The sequence below is a fragment of the Leptidea sinapis genome, chromosome 32 (assembly GCF_905404315.1).
Source record: "Leptidea sinapis chromosome 32, ilLepSina1.1, whole genome shotgun sequence".
Classification (NCBI taxonomy): Eukaryota; Metazoa; Arthropoda; class Insecta; order Lepidoptera; family Pieridae; genus Leptidea; species Leptidea sinapis.
The window spans coordinates 11,615,776-11,641,384 of NC_066296.1; the positions used below are offsets into that span (position 1 = coordinate 11,615,776).

The following is a 25,609-nucleotide window of genomic DNA, read 5'->3' on the forward strand; positions in this document are numbered from 1 at the left end:
TCATGACTCCTGAGCTGCATTGTAATGGGCAGGGCGTATCAATTACGATCGGCTGAACATTCTGCTCGTCTCGTCCCTTATTGTTATAAAAAAAAATATGAAAATGCTAGCATTTAAAAAAAAGCGTTTATGTTTTCAGTAACTATTTATTAATAAATAATAATTTGCGTATACTTTGAGTACACAATGAGTATAATTGTAAAGGTAATAAAACTCGACAGCACACAATGAAATAACTATACGCCATAATTTTAAAAGTATGTCTCAAAAGATTTTAAACACCTTGGTCTTAAATGCTCTCACTCACACACGAATAAATCTATGGCTTCCAGAAAAATATATTACCATACACTACTAGCACTTAGATAAAGCAAAGAAAATCTCCTTTGAACAACAAAACATTTAATATATTATTTAATAAGCTATATTACGATCTATTAGGCACTCGTTAGTTATAAATCTAATTTTACATCTATACGGTGGAAAAAAGCGCTATTACCCATCGGTATTAAATATACAACTTGCCATCTGCCAGGAATCTGATTTGTGGTAGAAAGTAGAAACTATAGTTACATAAAATTGTGTCTTTATTTCAAGGATCGGGGAGACCGAGGAGAGTTGTAACAAAGTTAATTTCTAATGAAATGATATCAGCACCTATATTTTATGTCTGGTTATGACTTTTTCTGTTGACAGCGTGTTTATACATTACGAATTATTTTTCTGACCCATCCATGTTTTTATATAAGCCGAGTTGAGACAGCTTGTCACAAATCTCCTATTTTTAACGTAATTTTATTTTAACTTCAAAAAAGGAGGAGGTTCTCAATTCGTCGGTATGTTTTTTTTATGTTTGTTACCTCATGCTACGTTTCTATTTCTTTATTTCAAAATGCCAGATAAATATATATGAAATGTCTTTTGAAGAAGTAACTTTAGAGCTTAGATAATTTATATGTGTAGAAAGAGTCTCTTGCTGTTAGACAGCCGATAAAAACAGGCCAGGAATATTAGTTTAGTGTGGGTGACAAGCCATCTCTTAAACTCGCGATTTGTGTTAGTGTGCGTGATTTGCTCAAAAAAGAAGTTTCTAAAGTCTATTTTTTCGACGTTTTCACAGCTGTTATAGTCTATCTAGTCTTAGAAACAATCTTTACAATCTTACTCAAAATTCTTACAATCGTAACTGCAAGTCCTTGCAAAGTTATCAACGAACAAAAAGGTATATCAAAATAGTCTGACAGAAAAAGTTCTATGTGTCGGTAATATGTTAATATATACTATATTATCATTATCAATATAACAGTATTTTTTATTTACTGAATAGTCCAAAAACGTATAATATGTCACAATTAATCTCGGTAGTAGGAGAGATATGATACAAGTTGTTTTTTTTTTGTATTATTTCTCAAAGATCCTAATACTTATTTTAATTTTGTTATTTCTTAAATAACATAAATTGAGGTACATTGACTAATGCGGCTCATAGATGTTTAAATTTTCCTAACTCAGATATATCAGTTTAAATAAAAATTGACAAATCCTCCTCAGTCTCCTCTACTACTTTTTTCATACTCGTGTATACGTGTGTTCTGAACTTCCAAATACATACTTATATGTACAATTTATATACAATAACAATATCAAAAATTAATCATACCTACCCATAGGGTTGCCAACTTTTATTATAAGAAATAGAGTATATCTGGTTTCAAAGGAGATAAATAAAGAGTACGGACTTCCAAAAAAGAGTATCTTTTATGTTACACATTTTGCACATAACAATATTTCATGGTTTTTAAATGAATTGTGTAAATAAGAGTATTTTAGCATATTAAAAATAATAGCATACTTAGTGTTATAGATTATAAATACTCTATTGTAGAGTATGGTTGGCAACCCTACTTACCCACTGTAATTTGTACACTGATCAGAAATTTCATCAAAACTGAGAAAGTGAATAGTATAGTGGGGAGACTGCCAAAACTATGCAGCTTTGACACAGGCTAAAAAAACTGACAACTTTTGAAAGTCTTGCGAGCAATGTAGAGGCTACGATAAAGTATTAAAATACGTATTACGGCGTGCAATCCCACTCGTTATGTGTTTTCTAATATCTCAGTATATGCGGATCGGGATCCCCAAATTTGGGGGATTGAATGGAATTGGGAAAGTAGATTAAGCAAATCTTATGTTACTGAAGTTTCAGCTTAGTGTGCAGTAAAAAAATAGCTCTTTTTAAAAAATTAGTAAAGGAGTATAATATGCATTAAATGCAGTTTGAATAATGTATTAAAACTAAGCATTATTGAGAGTCTACAATCTACTTAATAAAAAAAAACAACTTTGGTCCCTTATTTCTTAGTGAAAATCTAAATAACTAAAGTTATAAAAATATAGACACTCAGTCCCACGCCACGTCCTATCTTCTTAATAAACGCAATTTAAAGTTGCTCCAAGTATAAAACTACTTCTCCCTGTCATGTAATTCTGTAATAACAAAGGTTAAAGACAAAAAGTTTTAAATTTTGAATAACTTTACTTTTTATTAATTACACAAAGTTTTAAATGTGCAATAACTTTACTTCGCGTTTACTAATAGCACAGTTCAAGTTTAACAATAATTTACTTATAAAAATCATATAACACTTCCGGGTTTGATACCCACGAATACTGGGATAGGCAAACATCTGAGTTATGTCAAGTAGCAGCAGGCATTTAAAAAATCAGTACCGTTAGCAATATAGTGAAAAAATTCTTATTTTGAAGTAATTTCCCTCACTGCGACGATTTTATAATATCACTTTGTTAAAAACAAGAAAATACTAAATATTTTGTAATAACACAAATAAAATTTGAAAAACAAAATTTTATAATCGATGCGGGATACGAACCCACGACCTCCGGTGTTCCGTGTCGGTGCTCTAACCAACTGAGCTAACCGTTCGAGTACCGTCTAGTTATAAAATTCTGTTTGCTTTGTTCAACTCTCAGGTTGTGGCTTCATCTACAGGATCTACTTTACAGTTGATATCCTGCTCAACCCCAATATTTGCATATTAGGACATTGCCTTGAGATGTCGCTCTTGTAAATCTAAACAATATGTTATGTTTTTTAAAGTGATAATCCTCACTTCTAGGATTAATACACAAATAAAATTTGAAAAACAAAATTTTATGAACGATGCGATCATAAAAAAAAATTGTTTTTCAAATTATATTTGTGTACTAATCCTAGAAGTGAGGGTTATCACTTTAAAAAAACATAATATATTGTTTATTTTGTAATTAACTAAATTACAGCAGCACAATCATTAGCCTCCTTTAAAAATCAACTAAAAAACATTATCTGTCCTCTATTTGATAGTATCTGTATGTATTGTATCCATTAAAATAATTCAACAATTCAGAAATGTTAATTATTGTTTCTACTTTTTATTTACGTATTATTTTACTTTCTTATTTATTTATCTATATTTTAGTATAGTAAATATTTGACACTTTTCCCACCCGTTTTCATGTACTGTCTTTCTCTTTTATTGTATTATAAATGGTTGCCTGGAAGAGATCACTATATAGTGAAAGGCGGCCATTTACACCATATGATGTCATTATGTGTGTTATTAGTTAAGTTATATTTTGTAAATGGGGTGTCAAAAAAGTGTAAAAAATAAATAAATTACTTTTTATTAATGTTATTATTATTTTAAAAGACACTTAATACGGATGAAGTTTCAAGCTCATTAAAAAAACATATTGACAAAATTAATTAAGAGTAATTATAACTGATAGTTTATAAATTATTTGAAAAAAATTAAACTATTAGATGCTGACTGTACGACTTCTTGCTGACGTTACCCAGATGTTAATATGACATGGTTATAGAGAAATTACAATAGATTAGTAACAACTAAGTAAACTGTATCATGAGTATTGAAAACTAGCTCGTAATTACATAAAAAAAGTTCATTTTTACAGAGGCACTTATAAGCAAGTGACATAAATTAACGGCACGCTATGTGTGAAACAAATTCCTGTCATTATGGGTAATTTTTTTTCTCAACTGTAAATTATCATCATTATTGTAATTTGTCTAAACCGCCATTATATCATGTCAATATCTTATAGTCTTTATCGCAGTAAACTCCGGTTAGCTAAGTGTCCTCCGGCGATATATCAATACTTATGTCACCCAAACAACTTTTATCCAAGAGATTGTTGAGTGTGATAGTTATCCGTCGCTCTGTGGCAGGTTTAACATCGGTTTTATTGTCTGCGGTTTCGCTGAACTCTACCGGTTTGTCTTTCCCTTGATCCGTTCCATAGTGTATCGGATAATGTCGTTTGAGATCCCTCATCAGTCGGAATCGCATTAGGCAGACTGAGCATCTAAAATAAACAATAATTTAAGTATTTTAATTTTCACACACATACGTCACTGGTAGGTCCAGCTCGAAGGACCAAAAGTTTTAGGGGTTGTAACACCTAAAATATAAAGTGAAATATATTATAATTTAAACTTTGTTATTAAACCAAATAATTACGAAACAATGAAATATTTACACAATGTACGCGTTATTGCGTTAGATGTAGACTGGCTATTTAAGAACTCGCGGGTATGGCTTTGTGCGATACCGAATTTATTCGCTACAAGAGTTCAAAAACATGTCGACTTCTCAGCGTAAATGGTTAATACAAATATAAATTTTATTTGCAAATTCAATTCCTATTAATTATTATGACAAACATTATTTGTCATTATTATTTATCTAAGAGAAATAGTAGATGTTAATATTTTTAGAGCAACGATTAACTACATCAGAGGTAGTAAGTATTGTTCACGTCAGGATAAATGAAAAAAAAAATGTTTTAATTTTCCGAAATATGTAAGCACTAGCTAACCCGGCAAACGTTGTTTTGCCACATAAATTATTTTTAGAGTTAGACCGTTTCTTGGACAATGCTTTACTTTTCTAAAATAAACGTAGCCTAAGTTACTCCTTATTACATCAGCTACCTGCCAATAAAAGTCGCCGGATTAGCCGGAACAAACAGACAGACAAAAATTGTAAAAAATGTTATTTTGGTGTATGTACCGTATATATTATATTCATAATATACATTTAGTAAAAAACGATTATTTCAATATTACAAACAGACACTACAATTTTATTTAAATGTATAGATAATTCACACAATATTTTTATAAATTATAGCCTTTATGTTATTCTGGTGTGTAAGCTATATTATTGCAAAGTTTCATCTAAATTCATTTAGTAGTGTTTGCGTTAAAAAAGTTCAAACATACATCCAGACATACAAACTTTCACATTCATAATATTAATAGGATTCCAGTTTAATCCTAAGTATTTTATCTAAAAAGTCTCTAAATTTCAAAGAACTATGTCCTACTTATTAATAGGGCTTTACACACGTTTTATCGGTGTGGATACTGACTAGTTTTACCAGTTTTACTAAACGCATCAATAAGACCCATAGTTCCGATGATCACGTAGTGAACATTGTATATTTTGTGCACCCGTGGACACCAATAGTGACACAGTGTCAGTGATACCGTGCTAGTCATCAGCACCGGCGCCCCCGCCCTGTCAAACCGCGCACTACGAGCCCAAGTCCGCAGTAAGAGACGGGACATTATCGCGAACCCACTACACTCACCCTGATGAAGGACCTCTGAATGGTTCGAATCTAGTCGGTACCCACACCGATAAAACGTGTGTAAAGCCCTATTAATAAATAAGATAATAATGTCTTACGAAAGTTTTAATAGTTTAACCATATCGTAGATACGTACTGGTAGACGTTCTGTCCGATGTGGATTCGCAGATGTTTGACGAGATCGTTGCTCTGCGTGAATGCACGCTCACAGTGCGTGCACTTGTACGGTTTCTCCCCCGTGTGGATGCGCTGATGTCGCTTCAGATGGTCCTTGCTTGTGAAACTGATTAAACATACACTTCATCAATAACATACTACCAGAGCAAATATTACGTAAGGCACATTCAGAAATTAAATAAGTCTGATAGAGATGATAATACAATAAGAAATAAAGACAGTCCCTCATAGAAAAATTTAAAAAATAAATATTATAACTGTTATTATAATTGTCAGTACATTTATGAAAATTTAATATAAGTACGTTTCAATTCACAAAAATCATCACCTTTTTGCTCTTAATAGTGACTTTAATTATTATAACAGTAGAAATAAGGGGATGCTTGTAACTAATTCTATTAGGCTTCATAAGATACATAATAGCTTTAAGTATACACTTTTATTTATATAAGTCCCAACCACTGTCTCATACTTAGGTACTTATCTATAAATAAGTTTAAATGTGTTATAATAAAATGGCTTTGTCGTAAATCCTACAACCCCACAACTGAATATCTAAGTGAGCCGAGAGCCTGGAACTAGATTATGATTACTTATTTTATAGCAATAGCAATGACAGTGCAATATTGTGTATTTCATTAAAAAGAGCGGAAAAAAATGCTGGGAGAGTTTCTTGCGCCGCCTCTTTTCTCTCAGAGCGCCATTTGTTTCTGAAGCGGTAGTAGTATCTAGTATATTTGAAATGACATCAAAAATAATTCAAAAGGAATCAAATTTAAGATAATAAATGCCTTTTTATGACAATGTCGAACAGCCAATAGGCACTAGGCTTATAAACCACCCTTTCCAATTTAAATAATTTTTAATATCATTTGCTATTTTATCTAGTTACTAATATTACTTTTAATTTGAACAAACTAAGCATTTTAATGTCGCTTATGTCCTTAATGTTGTATGTTTTGTTATATAATTGTCCTAATTATTGATTATAGAAATAAAATTTGTAACCAAAATTTATGAACGATGCGGGTGTCAGACCTCTTGGGTTCCGTCCGAGTCCTCTTTCCAACTGAGCCAACCGTTCACGTACGCAAGGATCGTAAATTTTGGTATATCTTAATCAACTCTCAAGTTGTGGCTCCATCTACAGGATCTACTTTACAGTTCCTGCTCAACCCCAATAATTGAATATTAGCAAATTGACTTGAGATGCCGCTCGCTCAAAATCTAAACAATTATTGATGACAAAAGAAAATGAATTCGAATTTGAAATGGTTGTAAATATGATATAAAACTGCATTTAATATATAAGTATGATTAAATTTATACCTTGTATTACAAGTGTCACACGAGAAAGGCTTGATGCCAAGGTGTATCATGCTGTGCTTCTTCAATGAGTTGAGTTTAGTAAAGGACGCGCCACACTCATGACATTTGTACGGGTGAACACCTGTGTGTGTATCCGAATGGCTCTTTAGTTGCCCTGCAATCACAACATAATGTTATACTTCCAAACCCTTCTTCTTCTTGTACTCCTATATCTACATAGTTCTTGTTATCATTTTCGTACCGTTATCGTACTTCGATAAATACTTTTACGAGTAACTTTAATTTTTACTAAGATAATGTTGTCACCGTTATCACTGTTGCCACTATTGTCACTGTTGAAGTTAAACTTTCAACTTAACCTTCAGGTGAATTTGAAGGTGAGTTTAGTTTGAAGTTATTTAAACCTAAACCTAAAATTAAATTTCAATTTAGAAAAGCTGAATATTTAAAAAGTAATAATTATTTAATGCAAACCGATTGGTCCCTTCAGCCAAATGCACAACACCTAATGGATGAATGTTTCAAGACAATTTAGACAGTTGAAAGGAACGATACCTGCACTGTCGCCCAAATTGACACGTAGACTTATCAGCCGTAACAGACATGACATCCGTATAATGGTGGGCACCCTAACGGGTCACACATCACTAAACAAGCAACTTTTCACAATTGCCGTAACAGACATTCCTAAGTGCAGAGGCTGTCTAGCCGAGGACGAAACGGTCGCTCACGTAATCCTGGAATGTGCATGGGTGGCCAACCAACGGGCAAAAACCTTAACTAATATGAGGTTTCTCCAGGAAGTCTGTGAACACCCCAGGAATGTTCTGAGCTTCTGGAAGGAGCTGGAGTAACTGGCCAATAGTGCACGCAAAATAGACCCATATATGGTTTAATTGCGGAAATAGGAGCTCACAGAGGATACCATATATACTTCAAAAGTAGCGCAAAGATGGTGATTTAATTGATATCAAATGATGCTGGTTGATTATACACTGTGCAGTCTTGTTATTAAAGAACTTCGTGTGATTCTTCTTGTGTTGCAGCAAATAATGGGCCAGCCGTGAGCACTTTTCATTCGCGAAGACCCAAACACTCATAAGTGTCTTTTTCCATAAAAAAAAAACTTGTATGGAAAATGCCATGTTTACGTGACAAAAACGTCAAGGCCTACTACACTTTTCTGATTACGTCGATCAGATCTTAGTCAGGTCAGCGGGCCTACCATGAACTGTTATTGCGATTCAATTGACAACCTAAAATGAGGGATTACCTCCACGTGTGCTAAAGGGCCTTCAGTCCGAGGTGGAATGTTCTATTCTCCCGGAATGAAGACTACTGGCCGGTGCATCCTGGGTACTTGTTAGTGACTTTCTGTAGAAATATGGTCTGTCGCTGGCTGATGGCTAAGAATCTCTCAAAAACCCAATCCAAGGTGTCATACATGCCGTGCCGATGGATGCGTGGCTGAGGGGATGCTCAGTCTTAAACGGTGTCTCTCCGAAACCGGGGCGAATCGGAGTAGTACCCAGCCCTTCGGGCGGCATGCGGGGCTTTGCTGTCCGTGACTTTCCTTTCCCTAGCAACTCGTGGGACTTATATGGACCAACCAAAAAAAAACTTAAACCCATTAAGGAGGAGACCCTCCTGGGAAGAATATTGGAATAGTAGACGCTTTGGAAAGGGCTTTGCTGTGCTCTCCACCCGCGTCACACTCGAATGTCGAGGAGCCGAGACAGGTGGTAGAGGAAAGTGCATCAAGCGCTTCAGATTGCCCCAACCGACGGCCCAGACTGATGAGGCTCCCAAGAGAGAGCCGAAGAGGCCCTCGCCCTATGCAGGAAGCCTTGGGACCAAATCCTAAAGGAGAGGCCTACCCCTGAGCTGAAAGCGCTAAAGCGCACACACTCTGAAGAAGACTCTCCCAAGTTGCAACCTCGCAAAACGAGTAGGTTGATTCCTCAGACCGAGCAAGCTGGTGTCATTGAACCCAGTTACAAGGACACAGTAGGTTCCACACGATTAGGGATCCGTAATTCGCTATGAGTGAGGAACAGTTTCTGGGCTTCTCACACAGGCCAGGCTCGATTTTGATCACGTTCGCTGATCAAAAAAGTCAAGACTGGCTAGTGGGAGAAGTTCCCAATTTAAAACCGTGGCCCGAGGCGCAGCTCTCCATTATGGACGAGAAAGAACTGCCAAAACCTCAAACGGTCACAACTTTTATTCCGGAGAGCGAAGCATCTAGCGTAGATGAAGCGCTCTCCCTACTGCGGGTACAGAACGAAGGACTCAACACAGAGCTCTGGAAGGTGCTATATGACAAGGTCGAGACCGAGTTACGACCTTCAACGTTGACGACCAGTCTGCTGAAGCCCTGAAAGCTGTGGAGTCCAAAGCGATCAGTGGATTCAAGAGGGTGAGCTTCAAATTTAAGAGTGGAACTTCCAAAACTCTTGCAACCTCTACGGACCCAACAGTCCCACAAGGGTGGGCACTGGCCCAGGTAGGGGTACAGAACGCTCCGGGCACCTCCGGAGATGGTACGCCAACTATATCTATTCCAGCACTGACAGAAGATCCAAGTACATCTGGAATGGGAGCCTCGGTTTCCTCTGTCAGAGCTGGACCGATAACTACAGGTCCAACTAAGGACAAATCGCAGGCCGGACGTCCTCGCGGTGAAAAACCGCACAAAAGGACGATTAGACCTGCAAAAGGCAAAAAGCCCTAAAAATGGCACCCAAGGGTCAACCGGCGAGGATTCTTTAAGCTAACCTCCACCATGCTCTAGCTGCCACTGCAGTAATGGACCGCTGTCTTGGAGAAAGAACAGCAGACCTCGCCATCATTCAAGAACCTTGGGTTGCTGGCACTTCCATCCTAGGACTAAATTCTGCTGGTAAGACCTTATTTTACGCCGGTGGTGTGCGGCCTCGAGCTTGCATAATCTTTAACAAAAATGTTGAGTTCTTGCCTGTTACAGAGTTATGCTCCGACGACTCAGTGGCGGCTTATGTAAATTTCAAAGGGTGGACTGGGTCTAGAGTGCGCGGAAGCACAAGGCCGAACTACTGGTTGGGTGCGATGTCAACGCTCACCACTCCGCATGGGGGAGCACCAACATCAATAATAGAGGTGAGATTCTAAATGATTTCCTTAACTCTAACCATCTTGACCTTCTTAACATAGGTTGTACTCCTACCTTTGTAACCGAGCAAGGCAGGAAGTTTTAGACATAACCTTCGCTACGGAAAATCTTGCCAGACACATCCTAAACTGGAATGTAAGTAATGAAAACTCCATGTCCGACCACAAACACATAACTTTTTCTTTAGCAGCCACTTTTGACTGCCGAACCATAACCTTTAGGAATCCGAGACGGACTACCTGGGACACCTACCAGGTAAACCTAAGGCGGAACCTAGAATCAATTCCGAAGAGTATCAAGTCCGTAGAGAGCCTTGATCTAGCCGTGTCGGCGCTGACGCAAGGTATTATAGATGCCTATGAAACGAACTGTCCACTAGAAACCAAGACCTCGAATCGAGAAGTACCGTGGTGGAACTCTAAGCTTGAAAACTTTAGAAAGAAAACCCGAATATTATTCAACAAGGCTAAAAACACCAAAAACTGGTCAGTTTACACAAAAGCCTTGACGGAATACAATAAAGAAATAAGGAGGGCCCGCAGAGCATCATGGAGGAAGCTATGTGAGGACGTCATGAGTACGACTCAAGGTGCAATACTTCATAAAATGCTCTCGAAAACACGCCCGAACCAACTGGGACTTCTGAAAAGACCAGATGGGACCTTCAGATCCGATGAGAAGGAAACCTTGGAACTTCTAGTCTGAACCGATTTCGAATGGCGCGCTCAATCTTGAGGTTGAAGAACTTAAGGCGAGTACACCATATAGATCTCGTAGGGAGGACTGGTGTATGTCCGCCAAAGTAATAAGACCGGCACAGGTGAAATGGGCAATTAAATCGTTCCAACCATACAAAGCAAGTGGGGAGGATGGCATCCTTCCTATCTTGCTGCAGAAAGGAATTGACATTCTCCTTCCACATTTATTCAGGATCTACAGAGCGAGCTTTGCAGCTGGACACATCCCAGAACAGTGGACTAAGGTCAAGGTACTGTTTATTCCAAAGGCTGGCAGAAAGGACTACTCAATTCCAAAATCCTTCCGACCAATCAGCCTTACCTCATCCTTATTGAAAGGTATGGAGAAGGTGATAGACAGTTACATCAGAGACAAGGTTTTACCTAATAACCCCATCCACCGTACTCAACATGACTATTGTAAAGGTAGATCTACTGAAACCGCCCTATTACAACTCGTAGACAGGGTAGAAAGGGCACTTGAGGACAAACAAATTGTGCTTTGCGCCTTCCTAGACATTGAAGGAGCTTTTGATAAAACACCCATAAAGGCCTTAGTTAGAGCTTTAGCCGATAAAATGGCCGACTCTACCACGGTCAAATGGGTTAAGTCGATGCTCTCAAGTAGAATTGTTAGATTGAGGCTACATGGAGTCTCTCTTGATGTAATGACCACAAAAGGATGTCCACAAGGAGGCGTCATTTCGCCTCTACTATGGACCCTTGTCATTGATGGGCTTCTCTATAAGATGGATGAACTTCGAATCGACACTCAAGGTTATGCTGATGACCTAGTGATAATGATTCGAGGCGACAGCCAAAGTACCATCTCGTTATACAGAAAGCGCTTAACATAATATCCAAATGGTGCCAAGAAAATGAACTGGCGGTTAATGCTGACAAAACTGTCCTGGTTCCTTTCACAAGGAAGGGGAAGTTGGAAGACCTCATATCTCCGCGACTGAATAATATATCTAAACCGTTTTCCGGCAAGGTAAAATATCTGGGACTTACTTTAGACCAGAAACTTACCTGGAATAATTAAGTGGACGGTATTGTGCAAAAGGCAAAATTTGCCTTAAGTAGTTGTAGTCGTCTTGTCGGCTAAAAATGGGGTCTAAAGCCCAACATGGCCCTTTGGCTGTACACAGCCATTGTAAGACCACTTATATCATATGGCTCTGTGGTCTGGTGCAGAAAAATTGCCCAAAAGACCGTTATTGACAAATTAGGAAGCCTTCAAAGAACTGCTTGCGCGATAACAACAGGAGCCATGACGTCCACGCCGGGAGCAGCCCTAAATGCACTTCTAAACCTGCCGCCCCTAAACCTATATCTACAAAAGGAGGCGAGGACCAGCATGCATAAAATAATGACCCATATGCGGACTAACGGGCTCTCAAACTCGCTGCGGCTATTTGAGCAATCCTTACTGAGAAGTCTTGTATTAGACATGGTGAGGGACGCCATGCTGCCGAAATTTGACTTCATCAACAACTTTAATATTTATTCCCCACAAGAGAGGACTGGTTAAACAAGCGAATTACTTGGAAAAAAGGGAGCCTTAAATGGTATACCGATGGATCCAAGTCGGGTTCTGACGTTGGCTGTGGAATCTTCGGAGAGTGCCCCAAATTTGGCAAATCTGTCAACTTGGGAAATCTTGCCTCCGTTTTCCAGTCTAGGTTTTCCGTTCCGGTCTAGGAGGTATATGCCATAATAGAATGTGCGGAAACCATCCTAAATAAAGGCTACGTCGGCAAGTGTATTTATATCCACACAGATAGTCAGGCGGCTCTGTCCGCTATAGACTCCAACAGAACAGTCTCAAAGCTTGTAGACAACTGCCGGACTATACTGAATACTCTGGGAGGAATAAATAGAGTTACACTTCGATGGGTTCCAGGACATGCAGGGATCGAAGGGAATGAATGCGCCGACGAACATTCAAAGAATTGGTGCTAAAAGCACTCAATTTGGCCCTGAACCCTTCTGTGGTGTCCCAAGGAGTCTTGTTAAATCAACCCTTGATACATCATGTTCACAAGAGTGCATTAAACTCTGGAGCAACACTCCGGGGTTAACCCATTCCAAAACCCTAATCCAAGCCTTCAACAAAAAGGCTGCGAATGAGGCACTAGGGCTAAGTAGAGAAAACTTACGCATATTAACCAGGACATTAACGGGGCACTGCAGATTAAACAAACACTTCTCAATCTTAGGTGACAGAGATTGCAGAGCGTGTAGATTCTGTAATAGTGCAGATGAAACCCCGCTTCACATTCTCTCTGAATATGGTCCTTTAATGCGTAAACGTAGCATCTCTTTGGGAAGTCTAATTCTTCAACCATTTGAGATATGTCAGCTCACTGCAAAAGACAGAATAAGATTCATGAAAAGAATCATTGTTTGCAGTGAGCTATAGTTAACAGTGGCTATCACAATAGATCACATTGGTCGCAGTGTAACAGGGCTGAAATGAACTGGATCAAAGCCACTTTACAAACCATAACCATAACCTAAAATGAACTACTTTGCTATTTCGTACCACGACGTGATAAGAGCTATCTATTTTAGGTTGACGTCAAATCAACTGATTAAATCGCAATGATGTCAATTGAATGTCTAAAATGATGTCAATTGAATAGCAAACTGATTTAGTTCGTTCATTCATTCGTACCATGAGGTAATATTTCAACCTAAACTGGAAAGCTTATGTGTCCAAGTGAGCGATTCGAAAAAAGTTGCTACTTCCTTAGAGAAAAGTGAATCGTGTTGTTAATAACTTTTAAAAAATAGTGAAAACATACAGAAATGGAAAATTTTATTGATGAAAGATGAGATGAGAATACTTTATTGGACTTTTTTGTTAAACAAAATACTGAAAATAAAAATAAATATGAAAATACTAAACGAGGCAGTAAGGGCCCGGGCTATAGCCTGTTCACAAGAACGAATTAAAAAAAATGTAAGTACTCTGTGCTTCTGTCAAATCAAACATCAATGGAGGTGCGTTCATAACTCTTTATTTTTACGAAAACACCTAAGCAAACATTTAATTTGTAATTCAAAGAACTATATTTAATTATATTACTATTATTTAATAAGTACAAAAAAGGGCTTAATGGTTCATAATTTGACGCTATAAAGCGCAATTTTAAAATGTATTTTTAGTATTATCTATGCAAAAAAAAACCGCTAAAATCATACCATTTTAGGTTTCGAAACGCAACGCATATGGTTTGAGTAATAAAGACAAACTTATGCAACGACTGTAGAGCGTCATCTCTTTCTCACACCGCAGACCACAGACAAATTTAATTCGCTCATTCTTCATAAGTGATACAAACGTCATTTAGTAAAAGGCATTTCATGGTACGAATTTTAGCGATTCAGTTTAGGTATTTAAACTGAGCTGCATCGGAATCGCATCGCTTATTAAAAGTTGATGGTAGGCCCTCAGGTATTTCAAAGTTAGTAGATATTACATAAACAAAACTTAAATGTTCTTTTTGTTTAAAAAAATGTTAACAATATTGATTTTTTTTTCATCACAGACAAAATACAAACTCAACCGGCATAATATTTAATAATAATAATCTGGTATATTTTAATTCACTTTGTTTACAACTCGTAAAAAAAGTGAATAAATCAAATTGTTACATGTCAGCATCTTTAGGAAGTGAAAGGAAGAACTGTCTGTAAGTTGTCCCTACTGGATAGCCACGCTGGCGTGGCCGACGCGCGTACTTGCGATTTCGATATCTGCAAGGGGAGTGAGACTGGCCTGATTTAAGTGAAATGTAAAACTCGAAACTCTATCTGCGTTCTGAATATCAGAGATTAAGATCCTTCAATAAAGCAATATAACAAAAAAGAAACATTTCTCACCAACCTTTAGTGCAAAAACTTTTTGGGCACAATGAACACATAAACGGCTTAACACCGGTATGCCTCAAGAGATGTTGACGTAAATTTGAATTGTTGTTGAAACCTCTGCCACATTCTGAACATAGAAATGGTGTTTCTCCAGTGTGTATTCTTTTGTGGTCCTTCAGAGAACATAGCTGAGAAAAAGCTAAAAAAATTACAAATTAAGATATCTTTATGCCTACAGTAAGTTGTTAAAAGTTGATAGGTGTCATAGTCAGATCTATGATCTCTTATCAGACGGCTTATTAAAGTTATGAGCTGTGGAGGGTAGAGGCAAGGAGAATCATCTGATAAGGGAGAAAAGTTGAAAAAGTGTCCAGCTTATGCTGTAAATAATGGTTCAACAACCTTTCACAATGGTGCTGGTGTAGGCACAGGGTATGGTATGAAGTATGGTGAATGTAGCCAATGTAAACAAATAGATTAATGCCGAGTTAAAAAATATAATATTATTGTCGACTAAAGTGTTATTTATTGAAAATTTCAACAACTTTTGTTGTACAAAATAATGTAGTAAATATAACCTTAAATAATTATTATAGGGAAACATGCACCTACAGTGATTAGTATTATTTACGCTGATCCTACTGTAGCCCCACCCTAATGTAATGCATTATGTTAGATATTTTTTCATATACACTGATGATTCTCCTTGCCTCTATCCTTCATACTACCTACAATAATATCCGGGAATTGTTAAGTCAGATTGACTGATCTCAGCTCTATAGAGCATCTTGTTAATAATGTCATTATAATCAACAATTTTTATTGCATGGAATGTGGAATAAAATTTATTCATCTGATGCATAATGAATAGAAAAAGATGATTATATATTAAAATTAGCCTAGTACTATCTGCCATAACACCTCACAGAAATATGAGTGTTCCATTTTACTAATTAGATTAACACATTCTTATTAGAAACAATGGACATTTTAATTAAATATAATAATCCAAATGATTTATGCTCAAGGAACTGAATGAAGTAATCTCCTTCTTATTTGATTGATGTAAATTTTTGTAGGATGTATAAAAGTTGTCAGGGATATGTATTGCCAGACCAAGGATGGGGGATGGGACAAAGAATCATGAAATTCATGTTACATAATTTATAGATAATCTATTGATGTAATAGGTGCATTAACAAAAATATAGAAGAAGAATAGAAGGTCATGTTTTTTGGTATCTGTTCTGTTTCAACATGAAAACATAGCTGTTATATAGTTCCATTGGCTTGATGACACATGGAAGAGAAGTTGTAAAGATTTACTTATTTCTCCCTACTTGAGGATGTTAGCAAACACAAATTTTTTGTTACACAAATAAAACCAAAAACAAAATTTTATGAATGATGTGGGACTCAAACCTGCAACCTCTCTTCAGTGCTAGCACTCTTTCCAACTGAGCCAACCATTTGAGTGACATATCATTAATAAAATCTTGTATGCTTTGTTCAACTCTCAGTTTGTGGCTTCATCTACAGGATCTACTTTACCATTGATAACCTGCTCAACCCCAATATTTGCATTTTAGGAAATTGACTTGAGTTGTTGCTCTTGCAAATCTAAGAAATTTGTTATGTTGCAGGACTTGAACCTGCATCGTTCATAAAATTTTGTTTTCGGTTTTATTTGTGTAATTAATCCCCGAAGTGAGAGTAACCACTATAAAAACATAACAAATTGCTTACAATTTTTTGTCTAATACTTACATTTATCACAATGTGGGCAGATGTATGACTTAACTTTCTTATGCTTATTAACATGCTCTGACAACTGATCATGTCGAGAGTAACTTTTAGGACACTCAGAACATTTAAACGGTCTCTCATCTGTGTGCAGCTTCATATGACGCCTTAGTAAAGTTTTCGATGATAATACTTTGTTACAATTATCACACATAAAATGCTCATATGTCCTGTGTTGTTTCAAATGAGTGGCCAGTAATTTCTCCGACTTAAAGGTCTTTAAACATTGGGAACATGTGAATAAATCCGGAGTGTATTCAACTTTTAAGTTGTTTAAAACTTCATTACTTATAGTGTGGCGTTTTGATATATGCTTTTCCAATGATGTCTGTCGGAAAAATGTCTTGCTGCATTGTGCACATGCTATTTTAGATTCATGTTTTTTTGAGTTTGTCTCTTTAACTTCGTCCTTTGTGTCAATAAAAAAATCTTCACAATCATTAAAGTATTCTGAGTCTATTTCATCTTTAAGTTCTATATCACTGACTTCATTTTTAATTTTGCTAACAAGCAAAAGCTTTTGTAATTCTTTTTCAGTTTGGATTGCTTGGTTTCTAAATGTGGCTATGAGCTTTAATATGTTTGCACATGAATCACATATTCTTTGGGGTAAGCCATCTTCCTTCTGCACCTGTAATTATTTTTAGTAAGATCACTCTATGGACTATTTTTATCTGTATTGCACTCTTTACCTCCAAATAAAACTGTGTAATTAGAGTTCTAACCATATTATTTGAAATTTTTGTTTATATAAGTATCGTATAGTTACATATTATATACACTACAATCTACAATATGTAGCATTTGCAAAAAAAAATACCAAAATGGCGGCAAGCAGCAATCAAGAAAAACAAAGGTTTTGTCACCTTTAACTTTTAATATACCCCTTTTTACCTCATCACAAATCTTAATAATAAATTTATTTAATGATTTGTTCAGATTATCACATCTGACCTATAATTATTTGGTACACAATGCTGGAGTGTGTGGTACTAACATCAGATCACCATGTGTCAATTTCAAACCATAAAATTGTTGTCATAGCCCATATGATTCAAATCAAATACAACAAACTATCAATTTTTTTCATCTATTCCAACAACCATCAAGCAGTAAAGAACATAATGCACTTTTGTATACTTTCATTCATTTTGTATTTTCCAAAAATTTTTTTTTAACATTTAAATGTCTGCCTACACTAACATGCATAATATATCTTAACTGGTGTATGCAAGTCAAAAATTGAAATGAAGTGTATAATTCCTTTCATAATATATGTTATCATTTATAAGCCAAGTTTATTTACAAAACTTACAGTTAAATTGAGAGGTTTAATTAACTAAATCAATAATTCAATAGAAATTACCACATGAAACCATTTCATAATTATCTCATGAGATTAACTATATAATAATAAATTTAATCTGTTTTAGACTTGTGTAGTTCATGTACTAAGTACTATTAAGAATTAATTTCTAACACAGAATGAGAATGAACTATTCCTTCAGCTTATACGACTTTGTTCATCTAGTACATTGTAGTATAGTACCAACTCTGCTCGGACTGACCAAGTATGAATCAGAGACGTGAAGCTTAGAACATGGGAATTAGTCACCTAGTTCTATTTATCAAGGATTCGGTCTTTATATGTTCCGAAATACTGGCTATTTTGGTTTATTTGAATTAATGTTGTGTGGTTGCTATTATATTATTTCTGGGAATTTTTGTTGATTTATTCATAGTAGTTACTTTCTTATTAGTTTTATTCGAAGATTAGACCAGTGTTTATATTCTGTGTGGAATAATAATATAATGACAGTCCTAAGCCTGCTAAGTATGAAGGAAAATCAAATATAAACCGCATAACTTTCTTGTGTCGTCCAATGTACTAGTGTACAAATAGTACTAGGAGACCAAACTAGTACATTACATTGATTGAAGTAGATCGGAGCGCGCTCCTTTCGATGTCCGAGCAAGAACAAGTCTAAACTGTTTCTATTGTATGTGTATATATGTTATATATAGTAGAGAAACCAGTATGTGTAAGAGATAGACGTCCAGGTCAGAAATTAAAGATCTACTACGAACTGTTCGAGTTAGGGCCAATATAATAAGGACTCTTTTAAATACGATAACCAAATTAAACCTCATTAATTAATGTTTGAATGCTCACCTGCAAAGAAGTTGAGGCCACCAGAATATCAGAAAATACTAACAAATTATTATCATCCAACTTAATTGGTGTAAACAAATCTTCCATAATCAAATTACTTTTCATACAAGTTCTGCACAAATCTTTAACATCGACTATTTCCATTTTAATTATATGCCGACGCCCAATTAAATAACTTTAAAGCGCTAATTATGTATTTAATATTATGTTTTAGTTTCATCTGTAAATATTATAAATAACCTCATAATGTTTTAAATTTTATTCAAATAGTAAATTATAGCTGGTATGTATATAAATTAAAACAGCAAAACACCTATCACAGCAAAACTCACAAGTGTGAAGTTGTCCAAAATCAACTGTCAAGTGTAAACTGTCAATCGTTTTTTTTCCACACCTTTTTTTTGGAGATTTTGGCTCGCACACTTATGTTTAAAAAAATTTTCATATTGTAATCTTTCTTGCATTTTCCACATTGAAGTGGTTTTATTTATTTCAAGGTAGGAAAACAAATAGCGTTACAAGATGTGCCACAAGATATTTTGATATTTGATATACCTAGATATCTCATCTCAAGTAGATAAATAGATAGAGAAATTACATGAAAACTACTGTAACAGACAAAATGCATTAGGTACCTACTGTACATTATTTACAATTTAATACAATTACCATTAATATATTTAGAAGTATAGGTACAACAGAATAATTAAGATTACTCAAACTTTTTAACTTTTATAAGTAACTTATTTGTATAATGGGTAGGTATATAAATATAATTTTTGTTATTTGGTTGAGTTATCGTGACAGGCTTCGTTGTGCTCGCTTTTAAATGCCGCTGATGTGGCAGCTTTGTGGGTCGGGTCGTTCTCTTTCCTACAATATAGTCCCGGGAGGCGATGGCTAGTTCATGCTTCTTGCTCGTGAACGGGCGCTACTTGTGGTGGCTGGATGATCCTGTTGTAGCTGTACCTACAACCAATAATATCAATTAATACAAATGTCTAATAGCTAACTTGTAACGTAGCATTATAGATCGTAGAAATAGTAATCGGGCATGATAACTGTAATAAGCGTATGCCGAAAGATTCGTTCTGATACGAACATTTTATTTTGTATAACGTAATATTAGCTCTGATGATCTCCATTTCATAATGCTGTACATCAACTCATAGAATCATACAGATCACCAGTAGTCATCTCAGTGAAGTTTCAAGCATCGTACTTTCTCTCGACGACCGCAGATATACTCACGTGATCTTATATATGCTTCGCGTTACACAACCGCACAGCAAGGCCGAGCGTCCTCGAATGACGCGTCGGGACTCGGGCGTCGATCGCTATTCATGCAATTCTAATCAATGAGCAACAGAGTAGGTGCGGAATGCTCATTGACATCGAGTTTACACAAACTGCGATAGCATTAGTTTTAGAGCGAGATAGAACACATAATATTATTCTCAATTCTTATTGAATGAAACGTTTTACTATTGGTTAAAATGTAAGATTTAGTATTGGTGTGTATTTTCGTATTGTAATTGGGTAACTAGTTTTAAGGATTTTGTATATATATCATGTAACTTTTTAATAAATCATATATCTTCCACATATTCCTCATAGTCAAGCAGTAGTTTTATTTAATCGCCAAACGCTCAGTCTCTAAACTGTTATCGGAATCTCTGCTTAGTGTTTTTTAAATAAAAGTTATTTAACATATTTCTATATGTATTTTTACAATCAGTAATAAAATGCTCGGATAATACCTTAATTTATTTACAGTGTCCGTGGTTTGATGCATCTACTGTACTCAATAACGCAATGTGTTTTTACTTTTAATAATAAGATAAGATATTAATATTTTCAGAGTTCGTTAACAATTCCAGTTTAAGTTCTTTGCCTTTTGTTAAGCAAATTTATTACTAAAATATATAAAACGGAAGATGGAATAGAAAATAAAATGACTGATATTTGTACACTTCACAAAAATATGTTAAAATTGAAGAGCATCACAATGATTATTTATCATGTTACTAATGATAACTATGAAAGGTCTAATGTTTTATCATTTCATTTATCCTGTTTACACAGTCAAAATTCTATTATATTGTTTTATGGAGCCCTAAGTAAATAACAATTGAAAAAGATGTCGGATCTATGCGAAAATGCAAGCAAAACTAGAAAAAAATTCTACGAATGCCTGCTACCCGAATTGATTGACGGTCGTATTCCAATTATAAAAATAACTATATTATCTTTTGTGTGTACTAATAAGCACCCCCTTTTACATATTTTATTTTAGTACAGTTACAGTACCTATATATCAAAATAAATATATTCATTATCTATTATCGGTACCTACACAAAATCTCTACTCCATGTCGCTGATGGAAGCAGCTGTGCTTGATCTTTTCTAGTTCAGTTTCGCCCAGCTCCGTGTCAGTGGAAACGCGCCTTTATACTTGTGGTAGCCTGTCTAATTTGTCTGTCTGTAGGTAACTTATATTGATTCATCATGTATTAATTGATGACTGATGATTCAGTCATACAATACATCTCACATTCACGAAAATTATCCATAAATAAATTCTACTAAATCGATAAGCAAACCCATAGTATCTGGGCGATGCACTATATATTATGTGCATAACTCATAAGTCATACTCCGGACTGGCCAACCAACGCCCCTCACCTCCAGCCTTCCCCCGAAGAGTGCGATAGGAACAATTAATGCAGCTCAGACCGATTTTACCTACAAAATTTTGACTAAATAGAGGTTTCGTATTCCCCTGTTTTCCTCTAGAATATTGAACCTACCAAAAAAAATTTTGATACAATATTTTCAGGAATAACGAATCTATGTCGGTACGTTTTCCTTTTTCCTTAAAAACCTTTTAAATTTGTTACGTATTCGTCTGAACAGGACGATATAAACATTGCATTTTCTACGATGTTTGAAGAGTCATATATTCTTATGTCGTTAATTGATTGAAAAAAACAAACAGACATAGCGCTAGCATATCTAGATTTTGTGACAAAAAATCTTCTCTCTAGAAGCATTATCCAGGGAGAAAAAAGGGGAATACGTTTGTATGGAAAAACGCTGCTAGCGTCCCCTCTTAAGTGTTTCATCCACACATGCTTAAGAGATGTAATAGGTAATAAGATTCATATTACGAGATTGCGTTTGTCTATACCTTATCATAAATTATAATAAACATAAATGATTTAATACAGATGTTTTATTAACTAAGGTACATATTATTTAACATAATATGTAAATATATTCATGTTTCACGAGGATTTTCGGCAGGTTTTTCGTCAACAGAATCAGCGCTGGCTGGTTCTGGTGTATCACGATCACTATTCACGTCCAGTTCATTTACAGGTTCGGTTTGTGTTGAAACAGCCGGCGCTTCGATATTTACTTTAGCCTCTTCCACCTCGCTTGCTACAGAGTATGTAACAACTATTTGATCTTTTTTGAAAGATTTATTCTCTCTGATTTCTACAATTGCACTCCGAACCAAAAGGATTACGTATCCTTGGAATACTGAAAAAAATATATAATAATATAGGTGTTGACTAGATATTGTTTTCATTATTGATCGTAGGCTGAATATAAAAGCATGTTCTTCACAATTGGGTATTTGTACAAACATCTATAATAGTGCTTTGCAATCCGTGGGTCAAATAGTGGTGCAATTTTTGAAATATTAACAATAATCGAATAGAAATCTATTTCTCCTTTTGTTTTAATGTCAACTATTGAAGAGAATGTCAGTTCACACAGGTATGAAGTGGCGAAAGGTACCTACTAATAATACTAATAATTACTATAGGTAGGTAAAACTAATAATTTAAAAGCATCTCTTGCCAGCTCCAACTATTCTTGTTTTTTTAATTCAATTATAAATTATTTATCTGACTCACAAAAGGGCCACCAGAATATTTAAACCTGTAATGGGGTCGCGATAAAAATAAGCTTGAAAAACAGTGATCTATACATGTAAGTATCTAGTTGTATTTTCTTAACGGCTTTTGTCTCAATTTTTGTTTTGCATAAATAATAACCACCTTAATGAGAACCCAGCAACTATATTTTTTTCTGATGATTTCGAGATTTGTATTTTTTATGTAAAAATGAATGTTTATTTATATGAATAAGTAGCTATATTTTTCATGAATATAAACGGATTTAAAAATTTGGACCGAGTTTAATATAATCCGTAGAAATAAACTTTATTCAGTTAGGCTTAAAAAAAGCTTTTGAATCGCCATATTACTTTTATATTTCTAATCTACAATATATTCGCGAAAAGTAGAGCTCGTGAGAACACACAAGAAACTCAACGGCCACTCCAAGTACATGTATGAACTTAAAAAGTAGTAAATTAGACGAAAGTTCCTTTAATGAGATACGATAAATATCTGTCGGGGCAACGAATCATAGTCAACTTGTATGACATGAGCATTATATGATCATGATATTTAATATCGAATGATCCGATTTCATTTCGCTAAATAATTAAAAATAACACTTACTCAAGTTAAAAATAATAATAAGCTTTGTGAGCAAAGATATCGCAGCGTTTACTATAGAATAAATGAGGGTAGTTGTGAAAATGGCAGCTATAACGAAGTACGTGTAAATCCGCAGAAGTGCCAAGTCGTTCTGAAAACAAATTAGGTAAGTTTATTTATAGGCAATATATTCGTAAAAATTAAGATATTGTTGTTGATTCTTACTTCAGAATATTCATACAAAATTTCATCAAAATTAGATACTTTAGCCAAAAAGCTTACTCTTTTAGATATATAGATAGAGTCATTTCATATTATAATATTGATATTAAATAAATAATTGTAGAATCCCGGTCAGAATCGAAAGCCATTTGAATGGCCGACTTCAAGTTAGATCACATTCAAGATAGATTACCCTGTCACTGAATGGGTGAAATTAATAGGTTAGGTTAAGGAATTATGCTGTCAGGCCCAGTAAATACGTACCCCACTCTTTTTTTATATCAGAGTAAGACTCAGGGTCAATAGGTCGTGAAACCTTAATACAGGTTTATAAATAAAAGGTTTTGATGCTAAAAATATAACAATTTAAGTGACCCGCTAACCGCACTCTTAAGTTCGACCCCTGAAAATGCTGAAGTCCAAGCGAAAAAATTTATAGGACATTAAACTAAGACTAGACTAAGGGAGTAAAGCACTGTATCACGTCCAGGGGGGCATATTGGATCTCGAGCGTAACGAGGTAGTTATGTCGAGTCCTGAGTGAAATGAGAGAATTATTCGAGAGGTGGTATTCTACTTTTCAAACCTTCTGCGAAGTGATTAAAAGAAACGTAGATCGAGGGCTTATTAAGGGCCAGATTTTTTTGTTAGGTATCTATAATTTTTTTTTATTCTGTTCAATTGTCTCGCGGAAGGTATGATTCTACTCTGGATTAAAGCCTCAGTTTTATTTGGATATTTTAACGAAATACGATACTGCAGACCAATTACAGTTTAGGTACATACAAACTAACCGCCTTTTAATATTTTTTTCCTCCTCGGTCAAAGTAACTTCGGAAATTCTATGATTTTTGCGTTGGTACAACTACGTCACTGTCTTTGCTCGTGCCGCAAATGTTGGGCATGCATTAATTATTTTCCATAGTTTCGACCGCCTTCTATGAATATAAATAGTAGGTATACATACACTATACGGGCAGAAGTTTGAAAGCCCTGAATTTAATGCAGGTATGTCAAACTTTCTGCCTTTCTAATGTAATATAGGTACTATTTATAAATGCACTTGGTGAACGATGTGCTATTAAATTTGGAGTCTTCGTTCTATAGTGATTTAAAAACCACTGGTTTATTATAGATTTTTTATGAAAATAAGGGACGAGACGAGCAGTACGTTCAGCTGATGGTAATTGATACGGCGTGCCCATTACAATGCAGTGGCGCTCTAGTTTATTGAAAAACCGAAACACTCTGAGCGGCACTACAACTGCGCTCGTCACTTAGAGACACACAAGATGTCAAATCTCATTTACCCAGTAAATTCACTAGCTACGGCGCCCTTCAGACCGAAAAAAAACTAATGCTTACACGTTACTGCTTCACGGCAGAAATGGGCACCGTTGTAGTACACATAATTTAGCCGGCATCCAGTGCAAAGGAGACTCCAGATGCTTAAAAACCTCACCTAAACGTGAACTATTAAAATAATTTATTTCAGAATATTTTAGTATTGGAATAGCATATAGGTAGGTATTACCCGATAAACTCCACATAGAAGTATCACATTGAACCCCAACTCGGTCGCGTACGCTAGAATCCCGATTGGCTTGGACGCGTTATCCTCTAATATTGCCTCCTGTACTGCCATCAAGGGTGGAGTCACTCCACCATCAGCTGTGCCTATCAGCGAAAGCAACTGAAACATATATGTAAGTAAAACCCGTAATATAGTTGGCCATACGGTAAAAGAGGTCTTCTTGGGACTTTTTCGCATTTGAATTTGAAACCAAAAACTCTGAGAAAGTGTAAAGAAGCCTCCCACTGGTTTGATTCGACTATTAACGAAAATAGAAAGACACCTGGTACAATAAAATCGCTCAGAGCTTTTGGGATTTTCATGAATCCTGAGCGGCACTGCATTGTTACGGGCAGGGCGTATCAATAA

The 25,609-nt window shown here is 35.6% G+C and overlaps 1 protein-coding gene across 2 annotated transcripts in view; it reads right to left on the reverse strand.

Annotated features, from left to right (window-relative positions):
* LOC126974277 (gastrula zinc finger protein XlCGF57.1-like) overlaps positions 1–19,253 on the reverse strand; it is a 248,705-nt gene extending 229,452 nt beyond the window's left edge. The window contains exons 1-6 of one of the 2 annotated variants that reach the window (XR_007731496.1): positions 18,928–19,253; positions 16,719–17,385; positions 14,969–15,151; positions 7,186–7,339; positions 5,816–5,962; positions 3,444–4,389 (exon numbers count right to left, since the gene is read on the reverse strand). Coding sequence is in view for 1 of the 2 variants with exons in the window: in XM_050821742.1 (XP_050677699.1) it covers positions 4,155–4,389; positions 5,816–5,962; positions 7,186–7,339; positions 14,969–15,151; positions 16,719–17,385; positions 18,928–19,071 (1,530 nt within the window). In the remaining variant the exon portion in view is untranslated. Of the gene's footprint in view, positions 1–385; positions 4,390–5,815; positions 5,963–7,185; positions 7,340–14,968; positions 15,152–16,718; positions 17,386–18,927 lie in introns of those variants that run through there. The other variant, XM_050821742.1, reaches the window with a different exon arrangement.
* Positions 19,254–25,609: the final 6,356 nt, after the last annotated feature.